Genomic DNA, 14,733 nt, shown 5'->3' on the forward strand with positions numbered 1-14,733 from the left:
TTAAAGGTGACATATCATGATCCTTTTCAGGTTCAGTATTTTGGATTTCTACTAGAAGATACACATTTAAATGCCTGTCATTGAACCCCCTGCCCGAAATGTGACATGGGAAGTGTAGCCAAATCTGATCTTGTTGAATCACGTTTTCTGATTTTGAGAATAATTTACTAATTTAGCCCTCCTCTTCCCTCTTGTTTCCGTGGCTGCGTTTCGGATCGCATGCATTTGCGCATATAGGCGCGTTTCCAATCATGAGGGGGATTCAACTTGATGTAGCCGCCTGCAGCGCGATACCTAACGTGATGTGGGTTGAAGCGTTGCATGATGGCTAGAATTGTGTCCGACTTAGCAGCCGACTGCAAAGACGTCACAGGGCGCGACCATATCACGTGACCCAAAACATTGTGGGAACAAGTTTTTAAGAGCCGCTTCTTGCAGCGCTTGGCAGCGCGGTCTACGACGGCTGCAACCGGCTTGTCCACACCTCGGCTAAGCGGAATGGTTCTCATTGGTTAAAAGTTCAATGACCTGTGTTCAGGTCCGCACTCGGCGGCCATGTTTTGGTGAAATGATTTGCCTTTTTATTTTGGTCGCTTTGATCTCATGGCTTGATTTAAAGTTCTGTGCATTGTGCTGTGAGTAGGCCTATTTATATGATGTGAGGTCTGGTTAATACAAACATAGAATGATAATACAAATATACTGGAAAAAAAAATGCCTTCCACATGTTGCCTTGCGTGTGTGTGTGTATGTATGTATGTATATATATATATATATAAAATAACATATCTGTTTGGTTTGCTGCTGTGTTCTATCGCTTGAGCACCATAGTCACGTTGACTTTGTTGTCCGACTTGACGGCGTTTGGCTGCCGTCTCTTTTAGAGCCCGCCCCCTCAGACACCTGCAGCTCTCGTCGGCGTGATAAGTCAAGGCAAGTCAAGCCAAGACCATCCTGAACAAGCCTATGCATGCGCATGCATTTGCCTCGCAAAACAAGGCATTCTGGGATAAAAACGTCAGAAATGCTGGTGGTAACGTCCCTTTGCGACATGTCACATGACTTTAAAAACTCGCGGTATCTCCAGGTACCTCCCTCTGCATGCTTTTCTGTGCAGATGGTCTCAAATAAGTGCAAACATAAGACACTCCCCTCAATGTTGCCCTAGTTGGTTAGAATTACCACGTGGTATTTCCCACGTGAGAAAATTCCTCAGCCTCCGTCAACAAGGGGAGTTCAAATGCCTCGGCTCGAATTCGTCAGCGACGAAGAAAGCCAGCGCCACTGGGTAGACCATATTCTTTGTGCAAAGTCCGTGAAGTTTCCCCTGGCTCGACAGTTTTTGTTATGTATATAATTATTAATAAAGTACAGTTAGATGATCTAAATAAAAGAGAATATCATATAATTTAAGAGGCAGGACATCTTTAATTTTTAAAGCAATCCAATTATATATGTCACACCAAAAAAGATGTGAAGTGGGACAAAGAAAAAACATATGCTCTAGGGTTTCATCTTCTTCATTACAGAAAGCACATTTATCCACCTCATAACCAAATCTTTTCTTAAGAAATTCTGCCACTGGATACATTTTGTTTATAACTTTAAAGTGTGTTTCTTCAACTTTAGGTGGAATAGGCCATTTGATAAATTTGGAGTGTGCTTTGTCTAATGTGTTTGAATTAACAGAATTAGATCCCTGCCAAATGACCCTTCTGTCATAATCGTGAAACATTTTAGCTTTCAGAAAACTTGTATTAAATTTGTTATTACATTTCTTTTCAGTCAGATTACAAATTCCTAAAAATAACATTGGTAGAACTGATGGAGAATTATTGTACATCATACAATTTTTAATCAAGTCAATCAGAGGCAGTGGAATAATATTACATAACTTGGAATATTCTCTTTGAGAACAGTTTAAGTTGTATTTTTCTGTAAAGTCTGTGTGGCTTAAAATGACATCATTATCGTCCATTAGATCAGTAATATACATAATGTCTTTCTTGAACCAATCACTTTTAAAGATTGATTTTCGATTCAGTGTTATTACTCTGTTGTTCCATAAAGTTGAGTTATGGGGGGAGAAGTTGTGGGTAAATATCATTTTCCAAAAGTGCAGCATTTGCTTGTGAAAATTAGAAAGCTTAATCGGGATCCTATTCACCTCAAAATCACATTTCAAAACAAAGTCTAAACCACCTATTTTTTCAAACAAGGACCTAGGAATGTGAAACCACATGGAGTCCGGCTGAGACGGGCAAGATTTTATCCAATTAATTCTAAAAGTACCAGCCATTGATTCAAATTCTGGAGCTTTGATGCCACCTTTGTCATACTCCTTCACAAGTTGAGACCTTTTAATGTAGTGGGTTTTATTTCTCTATAAAAATTGGAAAATAACTGTGTTCACTTTATTCAAGTTTTCCAGGAAATGTAAAGGGAGTAGCAGGGATAGATCAGTTTAGAAATACCTGATCTATCCCTGCGGCTAGAGTGGCTGAGTGATGTCCATAATACGGTTAGAAATATTGGTGTCTTCTCTTCTGATTAAGATTTTTGATTAAAACTTTAAAACTCAGAGTCGTTCCTGGGTTCAAGGAGACCATGCTACTGATGTCAGTGTATAGCATTTTAACGATGTCACAAAATTTACTCCCAAATCCCAAGAACTGTAACCTTTTCAACAAAAAAGAGTGTTCAATAGAGTCGAACGCCTTAAGGAAGTCTAAAAACAAAACATAACTTTCAGTTGTGATATACTCTCTATAATCCACCAAATAAAGAATCAGTCTAGTATGATTGTGTATGCTTCTACCATTCATAAAGGCTGACTGACACTCATCGACTAGTTTTGATAATCCCGTATCCAATCTATTTGAGTATACATGAGCAAGCAACTTGTAGTCATTTCATAATAAGGTAATGGGTCTCCAATTATCCAACAATAATTTATCCTTCTTAGGTTCCTTAGGGCCCTAGTTTCGTAGACCAGGCTTAGTCAGCACGCAGCGCACCTGCGCAACGCCGACGGGGTGTGTCCGCCTGGACTTTGCAAGTTTCGTGCACCGCGCAGGCTAGCGCAGGCACACCTCCCGTCTCGCCCACACGCGCAAGTGGGAAAGAGGGAGGAGAAGAAGGCGTGAGTGGGAGACGAGGAGGACACGAAGCGTGGACTGGGATTAATACAGCCGATTCAGATCTTGACCAATCAAATGAGCTCCTCTCCTCACCTTTAATGCGTTAGGGGAGGTTCAGTGCAAGTTCCTTCACTTGACAACCCAATGACAGAAGCAGCGCCGCCGCTCCCACCACGTGCATCACGCGCTGTGCGTGCGTATCATAATAATAACAATGCCGATATTATAAAAACCAGGAGAGAGAGAGAGGGAGATGTAAATTCACGTGTTGATTCAATTAGTTGCATTAAATAGTGTTTGTTGTGATTATTTATTGCATTTAAATGTGCCTGGAACTGTGGAAACCTGCCTGTGAGGTCTCGGTGACGTGTACGCACTGCACGCCGTCAGCCAAACTTCTACTCCGCCAGCTGTGATTCGCCTTGAATGAATGGACTTTATTTGCGCCTTGCGCCAAGAGTAGACCAGAGCTGCATTTCAATAACAGTTTGAGTCGCCCTCGCTCACTTGCCCTAAGCACTTGCCCTCGGGGGAATCCCCGCCGCCATCTTAAGGGCTGTTCCAATTCCCTGAACAGCTGAAGTGAACTCCGTGAGATCGACCCTTGAGGGCTGAGTGATCGAGTGAACAACGATAGTCACTTCAGAGCTGTATATCACCCACAATGCATTGCAGTGGTGCACAAAAAATATGTCCATGCGGTGGCGATAATGAACCTCAAACACCATTGTCTGCTGTCTATTCATCACCAAGGAAGAAGAAGAAAGAAGAAAGTAGAAAATTAATTATATTTAATTCATTTTCTTAAATTGTGCAGTTAGACTGTCTGTTGCAGAGTTATGGCAGAGCCCACCGTTTACAAGTGTAAGTATATAAGCAGCCGTATTGCCATCAAGCGTAGAATACGTCTTTGTCTCAATGAAATGAGTCTCCACATATTCTGTGTAATTTGGAATAGGCAGTATAGCGCTACTCCAACAACGTGTGGTTGATCCATGATTGTCTGGGCTGTTAGTGAACGAGGGCAGGTGTGTTCCATTTACCCCTTTCACTCCCCCTCCGCCCTCTTTCCCTCCGCCCTCCAAGGGGCCTCCGTGTGACGTCATAGCAAGGGCTGAGGGCGAGTGAGCGAGGGCGACTCAAACCGTTATTGAAACGCAGCTCAGGTTGGAGCTGGCGGGCTTTCAGCACAGTCTCAGCGAGGCTTTTTGCCACGAAACTTCCGCTACGCCAAGCTGAATCTGTGACGCCTCCCCCTGCTGCGCTGCCACACCCATCTTGGCGCAGGCAATCCACCAAACTGCCAAACTGACCGTGCGCAGGGCTGCGCGGGTCGAAACTTGCATTACGCCGGCTCCGCCACCCTGCGCAGCCCTGCGCTGCACCACGAAACTAGGGCCTAGAAGGTTACTATTAAATTTCCATGAAGATTTAGGGATACACTTGGCCCCTAATTGAAAGGAAATTGAAACAGCACAGTGGTCAGTAAGGGGTCAAAACATTGACCATTATTAGCCGAATGAAACCATGTGTATTGATTAGTACTGGGGTTTTTCATTCTCCAAAAATCAATCAAATTTCCTTTGGTAATAAATTCACTTATGATTTCCTCATAAAAGTAACTTTGCCCTCTAGGAGGGAGACGATCCATCCATAGGTCGGGGACCAAATTAAAGTCTCCTCCAACTATAACTTTGTCAGTATTATACGTAACTTTCCAAAACTCCAGCATCTTGCTCAAAGAAGAATAAAGTTGTTTGTTTTGTGTTCTTCTGTTATAGCCATAAACACAAATCAAAATATAGTTGACATCATTAAACTCAATTACCAGCATTAACCAATGACCATTGATGTCACTTGAGTGGTTAATTACATTCCCAGAAAATCTGTTGAATGGGATCATTACTCCAGCTGAATATGAAGTCCCATGACTGAAGAAAATACAGTCACCTCATTGTTGTTTCCAAAAATTTGTGTCCGCCTCCACTTAATGAGTCTCTTGCAAAAAAATAATATTGCTCTTCTGCTCCTTCCAAAAAAGAAAAGTTGCCTTACGTTTAACATTGTTCTTTAATCCCCTAGTATTTAGTAAAAAATAGATAACATTCGCTAAATATCAAGTGTGCGCTAAGAGAACGATGCGCAGGGATGAGTAGCAGGTATGCCCCTATCAATTACCAGCTTTAACATTTATTACAACAACCCTTGAGGTAACTGAATATTTATATGATTGTCCAACTAAGTCACAGTACCTGTTATGGACCATAGAAGCAATATAAACTTGTTCAATCTGGATCCACACGACGGTTGTCAATGAGAGCGTATCCTTCCTTCAGAAAAGGTCTCTTGCCCTTCTTTCTGGCTTCCTGGACCAGTGGCCACAGCTTGGAGCGAGCCTCCCGATCTTCTTTGGAGAAATCTTCTTTGAAGCGAATATGCAACTCGCTGCACACATGCGCTTCCTTTGATCTTTTCCAAACTTCATCCCTTATGGTTCTCATCCCGAACTGGATGATGATTGCCCTCGGTGTGTTGTTGGAGGTGGCCGCGGTGTTAGGTTTACCCAGGCGATGGACTGTATCCACGGTGTCCCGCAGCCGATCCACAGACAGAGGCACAACTCTTGTGAGTATCCCGATGACGATTTCTCTTGTGTTCTCACCTTCTTTTTCTGGCGGACCAGTCAATCTCAGGTTCCATCTCCTTTTATAACGAGCCTGTTCTTCTGTTGAGGTTTTTAGTCTGCTGTTTTCTTTTTGGAGCTCATCAATCTTTTTCTTGAGCAGGATGATTTCTTGTTTATTTTCTTTTGTGGCTGTAGCATTTGCTTCAATGCGCTTGTCAAGCCTTTTTAGCAGTACAGTTTGTTCATCAACTTTTGCAGTCAGAGCTTGGACTGCATGGAGAATGGCAGCGCCGACGTTTTCAGATTTCTCTGTGCTGTTGTTCCCCTTCATTCTCTTGGGGTTTGGGCTTTTAACTGGCGTATGCGATGGGTTAATCTTACTTGTTTTAGAAGAATTCTCTTCCACCTCGATGTCTTCAATGTCACTGTCTCCACAAGCCTCTTGGAGGTCAGTTAAATTGTAGTTGTGGTCGGACATGTTTGCTTCCGCGACGTCTTCAAAGCGTTGAGAGAGAAAAAACGTAAACACTTTTTTTTCAGTAAATAAAAGAAATATGTCGGCAGAAAATAGTTCACAGGGTTAGAAACCAGTCAAGTTTGTGGGTTGTTGCGTAGAATTTCGCTATTTGAGGGCAAAACAATTCTTTTTTTATCAGAGCCTGCAAAGTGCTGCCTCTCACTCCGCCATTTTGGGTTCCTCATGAACTCCCCTTGTTGATGGAGGCCGAGGAATTTTCTCACGTGGGAAATACCACGTGGTAATTCTAACCAACTAGGGCAACGTTGAGGGGAGTCTTATGTCTGCACTTATTTGAGACCATCTGCACAGAAAAGCATGCGGAGGGAGGTACCCCGGAGATCCCGCAAGTTTTTAAAGCCATGAGACATGTCGCGAAGGGAAGTTATCACCAGCATTTCTGACGTTTTTATCCCAGAATGCCTGGTTATGCGAGGCAAATGCATGCGCATGCATAATTGGAAATGCGCCTTACGTTTGTGTTCCCCGGTTTGTTTCCCTGGCTGTTTCTCCCCCATCCGTTGTGTCTGTGAGCTGTGGGTGTGGCGATCTCTGGCAGGCTGCACCAGGTGCTACCCATCCGCTATTCACCTTCCTCCAGGATAAAGAGGCCAGCCAGATGGCTAAGCGTCGTCAGATCGTTTCGTCAGCAAGAGTGCATTCTGCTACCCGGTCCTGCCTGCCTGCCTGCCTGCCTGCCTGCCTGCCGCTCTTCCCGTCTCCCTGCATGTCTGGTTCCCGGACGCCACAGCGTCACTGCTTTAGAATAGTTTGCTCTCCCGGAGGACGCCATTACTGCGTGGAGGGACGCCACGTGGATTCTCGGAACTCACCTGCACTGGGCACGCTCTGGAGAGCTCACCACTACGCACCACGAAACCCACACCCAAACCAGTCCCTACTCCTCTTTCCTTGTGCACATTCTCCTCACTGTAAATATTATAAATAAAACCACATTTGAACTAACGCCAAGTGTGTCCTGCGTTTGGGTCCCAGGTCTCCGTGTCCGATCCTAACAATTTTATTGATTTCTTTTCTCAGATATTTAACTTCCTCTTCAGAACCCTTATTCTTCACAATCTGTAAACTTTTGGAGTAAAATAATAATTCAGCGTCAAAATTTGATGCGATTTATTGAGGAGTCGTTCGTCCAAAGAGATTACAATGCTTCACAAGTGTTAGTGAGAAGTTTCCTTCTACAGAGATTAAAATATCACAGATAGATTGAAATACAATTAAAACACAATAATGACACAGATCACCTCTTGCTCCCTTTAGCTAATAATGAAGTCCCTCCCACTTTTAACCCCTGATTTTCTCATTTTAATTTTTGCCTTTTTTTCTCCTTTCTGATCTGAGTCTCATATAAATGGCTGAACTAAAACAAGCGTTCCGTCTTCAGTATTAGACACAGGCCTCCTCTCAAAGCCAAGCATCATGGGAGCTGTAGTGAAATTAAATGTTAAATTAATCTTGAAATAACGAGGTGTTTGCAGATTAAAGGAGTCATAACCTGGTTTTATATGTATCCAGCCCCCCTTGGATCGCTTTGGATCAATTCGTAAAACTTATTAGAAAAAAAAAAAAAAATTTAATCAAACATTGAGCTTGTTCTGACCCTTTTTCGTACCGCGATTTTATCACGCGAGATTACGCGCGAGGTTTTGACTGGTCCGGATGTGCATTGTATAATATGTAATGAGGCGCGCGTTGATTCGCCGCAGGAAGGACAGAGCCGGGGGGGCTTGCCTGCATGCAGACTCCAAAACATAATGGCGGCGCTTCGGCGATTTCAGGTAGCGGACGGGGCGGGGTTGGGTGGTGAAAGAGGGGTGGGCTTATGCAAGTAGCCGCCACGGTGACGTCACCGAAGGCGCAGAATCAAAATCTCGTGCTTTAGGAATGCACACCCTTGTGTGCTATTCCTGTTCGGAAAAAGAGCAGAAGCGAAAAAACGGCGCCACTTTCAAACTCCAGCCTTTCAGGCAAGTTTCAACTGATGTCAAACACAGATATGCATGTTTTAACAAGAGAAATTGCGATTTCCAGGTGATGACTCCTTTAAAAATTACTGAAAATAAAGATAATTTTATTTTGTAGGAGGAAAGTGAGGGGCTGGGCTGCACTGTGTCATCATTTTACAAAATAAAACAAAAATTAACAAATGCAACAACAAAAAGCACCAACATTAATTTCATGCTAAATAAATACTCTGATGACATTTACAGTAAAAATATAAAACAGTTGAGTTCAAACATATTTACAAATCACAGAGAGATAATACAGAACCAGGACCAGAAATAAAAACTGAGCTGAAACCAGGCAAAACCCACAAAAGCTTCACTCAAGTTTCAGAAATTATTTTTCCTAAATTAAAGAACAGAAAGTCACTTGTTTTTCAGCTTTGTAATTAAAACATTTGTATTTTGACGTGACTACATGCCTATAGTTTATTTTGTTTAAATATCAGACAGATAAATATGAACTCTATTTATAACACAAATAAACAATTAAATTGGAAGATAAAACACAACATGAACTTCTGGTCTGCGTGATCCTGGTCCTGATGTTGTGCTGCAGCTCATCCTGTTTAGATGTTCGACTGTCATGTAAGAAGGACAGAATGTCAGAACTCGCAGCTCTCTTTGTTTGAAGAAAATTAATGAAGAACATTAAGTTGAGCTGAAGAAGAAACTCCAAAGAAAACTGGAACAAAAACAAATTTCAAAGTTTAATGTCAAATATATTCACAGCTTCTCACACGATTCTCTCCCTACTTATTAACAAAATACTGACTGACCAATGACATGCAGTCACTGCCTCTCAGCTGACCTGCTGCCTCTCAGCTGACCAATCAGAATTATTTTAAATGCACTTCTGGTTGGGATGTGGGCGGGGCTGAATATTACTCACGGATTCCCTTGCCATTCTCTCTGATGAGGACAAACCTGTCAAAGCCACCAACCAATCAGCTGCCACATCACACAACGTGACTTACATATGGTTGTAGTGCGAAAACCTTGTAACTGCCATATTAATGCTTACAGTCAGCTGACTGGCTCACATGTGAGCCTTATTTTATTTTCAAAATGAATGTCATCTGGGTAAAACCAACCTGGTTGACATTTAGGAGATACAAGGTTTTCACCTGACAGGAGTCATAAACATAATAAATATGAGTTTTTACAAACTCTAGTTTTTCTGTTAAATTCAACAAAAATAGATCAAACGTCACATCAGAACTGATTCAAATTGGGGCTGAACAATGTTTGGAATAAAGGATTATTAGTGAATAACTGAGAAATCTTTGATCGGTTTGGTGGTCTTCCTCTTTCTCGGACCCTTAAACATAGTTGAAACATCAGTTCCACTCAGAGACTGAGACACATTCATTGTTTAAATGTAACAGAAACATCTGGAGAATGAAAAGAATACAATTAAAATTCAACATTTTGTCATGATGATTATTATAAAAACTGCATTATATACTGCATTAACTGTGTGTTTCTGCTGGGAGTAGAATCACTTTTTAGTTAAGTAGTTCATTGCAGAAAGTAAAACTGTACCATAATAAATGCAGAGAGTCACAGAAAAGTAGTTGTGTCTAATCTGATCAAACCCACTTCCACATCAGCAGACACACAGCAACATGATCTTCACAGTGACAGGGTTCACCAGGGTTCTGTTGTTGGTTGTTCATATTTACACTTTAAACGTTAATATTCAACATGACTATGTATTAACCCATACCTGTTAATACTCTCACAAAAATTTTTACAGAAACATTTTTTTTACCAAGATAAAATCCAAACTTTCCTGAACGGAATCTCTTAAGGACTTTACACACCAGGGGTGTTTTTTGTTTTTGTGTGCAATTAATACACATTTCAATATACTTTTTCAAAAAGTTTTTTCTCTGAATACTTTTATACAGAACATGAAAATTACAGAGGGCAAACATTTAAGGAATTTCTTTTGGAACAAGGTTGAGTTTTCACTCTGCCAATAAAGGAATCAATCAATCATGTTACATATTGACATATAGTCAATAGAGTACGACAACAGAGGCTCTGTAGTCTGAGCCAAGATAGTATATTTGTATTACTCCTTTCAACCTTGACAAAGGCAGCAATGACAGCTGCACTCTAACTTTTCATACCTTTCACAATAAAAGTCCTATACATATAAACTGTAATTGTTTACCAGAGTGAACTCAAATTCACTCCCAGCCTTTACCTAAAAGGAAACTCAATAGTAGTTGTTCTTGCCTTTCAGATGCAGCTCAGGATTATTAGGATCCTTTAAGCCGATTAAAAAAGTGTCACAACTGACACAAATAGGAAATGTTGCTGGTATGAAATATTTGTATTTTTGTGTTGTTTATCCACCCCCGCTAGTGTTAAAAGTATGGTAAAATGATGTCAGTAATTTACTTAAAAAACTGAAGAGCAAACTGTTAGATGTGTTTTGTTGAATGAAGTAACATAATAGCTAAACTCACATCATTATGTTGTTTTAATCCATTTAACTTAAATCTGTCAGTATATCCTGTGATCCAATGGGACCAAAACAGATGCCAAATTGTATTCACTATATCTAGCAAGACACGTCTTGTACATGTACAAAATAATTTATTTTGCTGTGATTTAATTGCAATAAACATATAAAAAGTATACCGAAATAGAAAATATAAGCTACATTATTATATAAATTAAAAGTTATGTATTCACACAGTTGGTGAGGAGTTTTATTAAGTGACATCAGTCAACCCCAGTTTATCAGTCTGTTGTGACGTTTGGTGCAAAAATAAGCCAGTCTGACTGAAGATCCTAATGATTTGATTGATCAATTGATTGATTGGCAGCTTTATGTTTCACATGGCAGTCTGTCCTCACAGAGACAAACAGACAAATCTCATCGTATCCGTCCTCTCAGACTCTGCAGGAGGAGAAGAAGGAGGAGAAGGAGACATCGCTCCTCCTCCTCACTCTCTCATGCAGACGTTGCACCTCCCAATGTTCTCCCTCTGCTGCCAGCCCTCGGTCAGGGTGGTGGCAGAGCTGTTGGTGGTGGACGTGGTCCCCTCTACTCTGGTCAGCCAGAAACTGTAGATGTTGGCAAAGTAGTGGCAGGTTCCTCGAGGGCCCTGACACTCCACGAAGGGCTGGGCCCTGAAGTCTGTCAGACAGCTACCTGATGAGGTCAGAGACTGGCCTCCACCCTCGTCACCTGCACCCGTATGCTGCAACCCGAAATGACATAATCATCATCCTCATCATTATCCTCATCATCATCAAAAGTTATTGACTGATGAAGAAGTGGTAATTTTAGTAGTAGTAATGTCTTTTTGGGCTGCAGAAGCAGTATTAGTACTCATACTATCAGCACCATCAGCAATAGTAGTACTGTAATAGAAGTAGTATGAATATTTTTGGGGCTGCAGTAACAGTACTTGTTGTTATATCAGCAGCATCATCAGCAGTAGTTGTACTGTCGTAGTAGTACCTCTGCCTCTGCAGTACCCACCATGAGGAAGGAGTATCCGGTCCACAGGGTCCTCCAGTAGGGGGGGCAGTCTGGCTCGTTGGAGGTCTGGCTGTGCAGAGCGACAGGTGAGGAGGGGGCTTCACACACCACACAGCGGCTGATGTGATCTTCGATGGAGGCTCCACCAACCGGTATACTGGGCACCGCCGCCGTCGTCGACAGCCAATAGGATTTATCATTACGACTTGCGTAAGAGCAAGTTCCCATATTACAGGAGGAGAACGGCATAGTGGAAAAGACCCGCATGCATGATCCTGCCTGACCTGGGAACATTGTTAGTACAAATTAAATGTAAATTCAATTGAAATCATCCAACAGCTCACTTTTCCAAACAAAAGATCTTGTGTTAGTTTAAATCAATTCCCATGAAGGAACATTGTGTGTGTGTGTGTGTGTGTGTGTGTGTGTCAGTGTGTCAGTGGTTCTCTCGATAAAGAACATCCACTGTAAGGATGTGGCTGCTGAATGAGGACACAACCAGTGTGTTGTGGAGGTCGGGGACAACACCTGTGGACTTGCAGACCAGGGGTTTTTACCAAAGAAACCTAGTTCCATCTATTAGGGTATTGCACTGGTCAGCCTCCATGAGAATGTTTCTTTCTGGGTCCTGTGTCAGTGGACCAGCTGTTTACTCTTGCAGGGTTACTGGGGGGTCATGGGAGTCTGCACTTTGTGGGTACCTTGTGGGGTAATGTAAAGAGTATGAGATACCGGAGCCGTTACTTCAAGCTAATCAAACCAAATTGCAGTTGAGTTCTAGAGAGTGTTGGAATTGTGATCTCAGGATTGTATCTCTCTATGCAGATGATGGTGTTGATCACCTCCAGTGAGCACTGGGACAGTTTACAGCTATGTGAAGGAACAGGATCAGCAGCCCCTGAATCCATCAGCTATCAGCCTTAAAATGATTAAGCCTCTGGGGTCAAAAGACTATATTTCTAGGGTTCCAGATTAGCCAGTGCATATTCAGGCAAAGACTTTCTTTTCCGACTGATTAGCAACTTAAGATGCGAGACTGCGAGAGTTGTTGAGAGACTTGTACCAACAGATTTTTTCACAATTAGCCAGTTTACAAGCTTGTTTTAAACCAATAAATAAATAAATAAATAAAATCCAAAGCATCATGTCAGATAGTTTACCACATATTAATCCAAAATAAAACATTTTGCTGTGACTTAACTGCAAACATCGGACAAAAAGGATGTTGAAATAACTATAAAATTATGACAATTTAAAAAAAAGTCAGCAAGTCATGCATTGTTAGGTCTGTTTGCAAGACCATAAGCAAAACACTTTTTTAAATGCTGGTTTTCTGAATTGATGGGTGCCAAAATATGCTTGCATTGTAGCTTCTCCATCAACACTCTGACTACTGACTACTGCAACTCTCTCCTGGCCGGACTCCCGGCCTCTGCGATTAAACCATTGCAGCGTATCCAGAACGCTGCAGCACGTCTTATCTTCAATCTACCCAAATTCTCCCATGTGACCCCCCTCCTCCGTGACCTCCACTGGCTCCCTGTTGCAGCACGCATCCAATTTAAGACGATGACACTGGCCTTCAGGGCCATCAATGGAACGGCACCCATCTACCTTCAAACACTGGTCAAACCTCATGCCCCGAAGCGAGCACTTCGCTCCTCTACTTCAGCTGGCCGGCTGGTACCACCATCGCTGAAATCAAACAAATGTCGCTCAGCAAAGTCCAGACTCTTCTCTGTTCTGGCGCCTCAGTGGTGGAACGAACTCCCGACTAATGTCAGGACAGCTGAGTCATTTGCCATTTTCCGAAAAAGGCTCAAGACTCACCTGTTCAGACTTCACCTCGACTAGCATGACCCCCCCCCCCCAAAAAAAAACAAAAAAAAAACATTCTTTGTTTGTCATGGCTATAGCCATTTCACTAGTTTTTATTTTTCGTTTGATGTCCAGTGGTGTGTTCCAGAAAGCAAGTTTTGCTAAAACTCTGAGTTTGTAACCTGACAAGAAGGATACCATTTCAATTCCAGAAAGAGAGTGAACTCAACCTTTGACTCTGTGAACCTAACCTGCTCACTGGCAGGTTTACTTCAACAAACACCGAGTTTCTCCCTATCTGTCTCCACCTTTTTCTGGAATCTGAACCAACTCTGGATCGACTTAATTGATTTGATTTTTGCGAAGGGGAGTTTTCTGAAATGTTTAAGGACATTTCTGTGCTGAAATAGCGGCTTATATTTACTCTGTTTAATATGAGAAATATGATTAAAACACCTGCTCCAGTTGCCCACCTGAGACTCATCCTGCAATCAACACAGCATTATATGAAACCAGCTCTTCTCTCCAGTCATCGCCAGCTTGTAACCTCAGTTCATGCAGTCAGTTCACTATCTAGCCCTAGTGCAGTTGGCAGACCCGACCTGCTTGTACACTCCAGTCACCCTGTATCTCCAGTGTTCAGGTTTTCACCCAGACTCTGGACCTCCTGCTGTTCTCTTCCTGGAAGGACCACGCTCTCCATAACCCGGCTTCCTTGCCTGCCTGCCACATCACCTCCATCGGCTGCCTCCTCAGCCTGCCTTCACTGCTTAATAAAACTCCACTTACCAAAACTTTCTTTCCGTCTCCTGATCCCGTGTTCTGCCTCAGAGTCTGCCTAGTAACCGTGAGAGTTTTAGCCTCTGTACTAATATGAGCTACTATTGTAGAGCTCTCTGCGATCACAGATGGCTACAATAATATTTTCCTCCATTTCTCATTCAACAATGTCATTCACTTCAGTAACAACAGGAGGAGCATCTCAATGCTGACAGGCATTCACAAAACTGTGCCAAGTATATTTCTCACTGGAGTTGAAATATGTAATATTAATCATTTTATATTTCAACTTGCAGGCGAATTTTGCGTATTTGCCTCATTTGTGT

General features: G+C 42.2%; 1 protein-coding gene across 1 annotated transcript in view; it reads right to left on the reverse strand.

Annotated features, from left to right (window-relative positions):
• Positions 1–7,397: 7,397 nt before the first annotated feature.
• col4a4 (collagen, type IV, alpha 4) overlaps positions 7,398–14,733 on the reverse strand; it is a 109,308-nt gene continuing 101,972 nt past the window's right edge. Inside the window, exons 46-47 of the mRNA XM_084018773.1 lie at positions 11,810–12,093; positions 7,398–11,525 (exon numbers count right to left, since the gene is read on the reverse strand). Coding sequence (XP_083874899.1) covers positions 11,268–11,525; positions 11,810–12,093 — 542 coding nt within the window. The 3' untranslated portion in view covers positions 7,398–11,267. The remainder of the gene's footprint in view (positions 11,526–11,809; positions 12,094–14,733) is intronic.

The sequence above is a fragment of the Eutrigla gurnardus genome (genome assembly GCF_963514095.1).
Source record: "Eutrigla gurnardus genome assembly, chromosome: 10".
Lineage (NCBI taxonomy): Eukaryota > Metazoa > Chordata > Actinopteri > Perciformes > Triglidae > Eutrigla > Eutrigla gurnardus.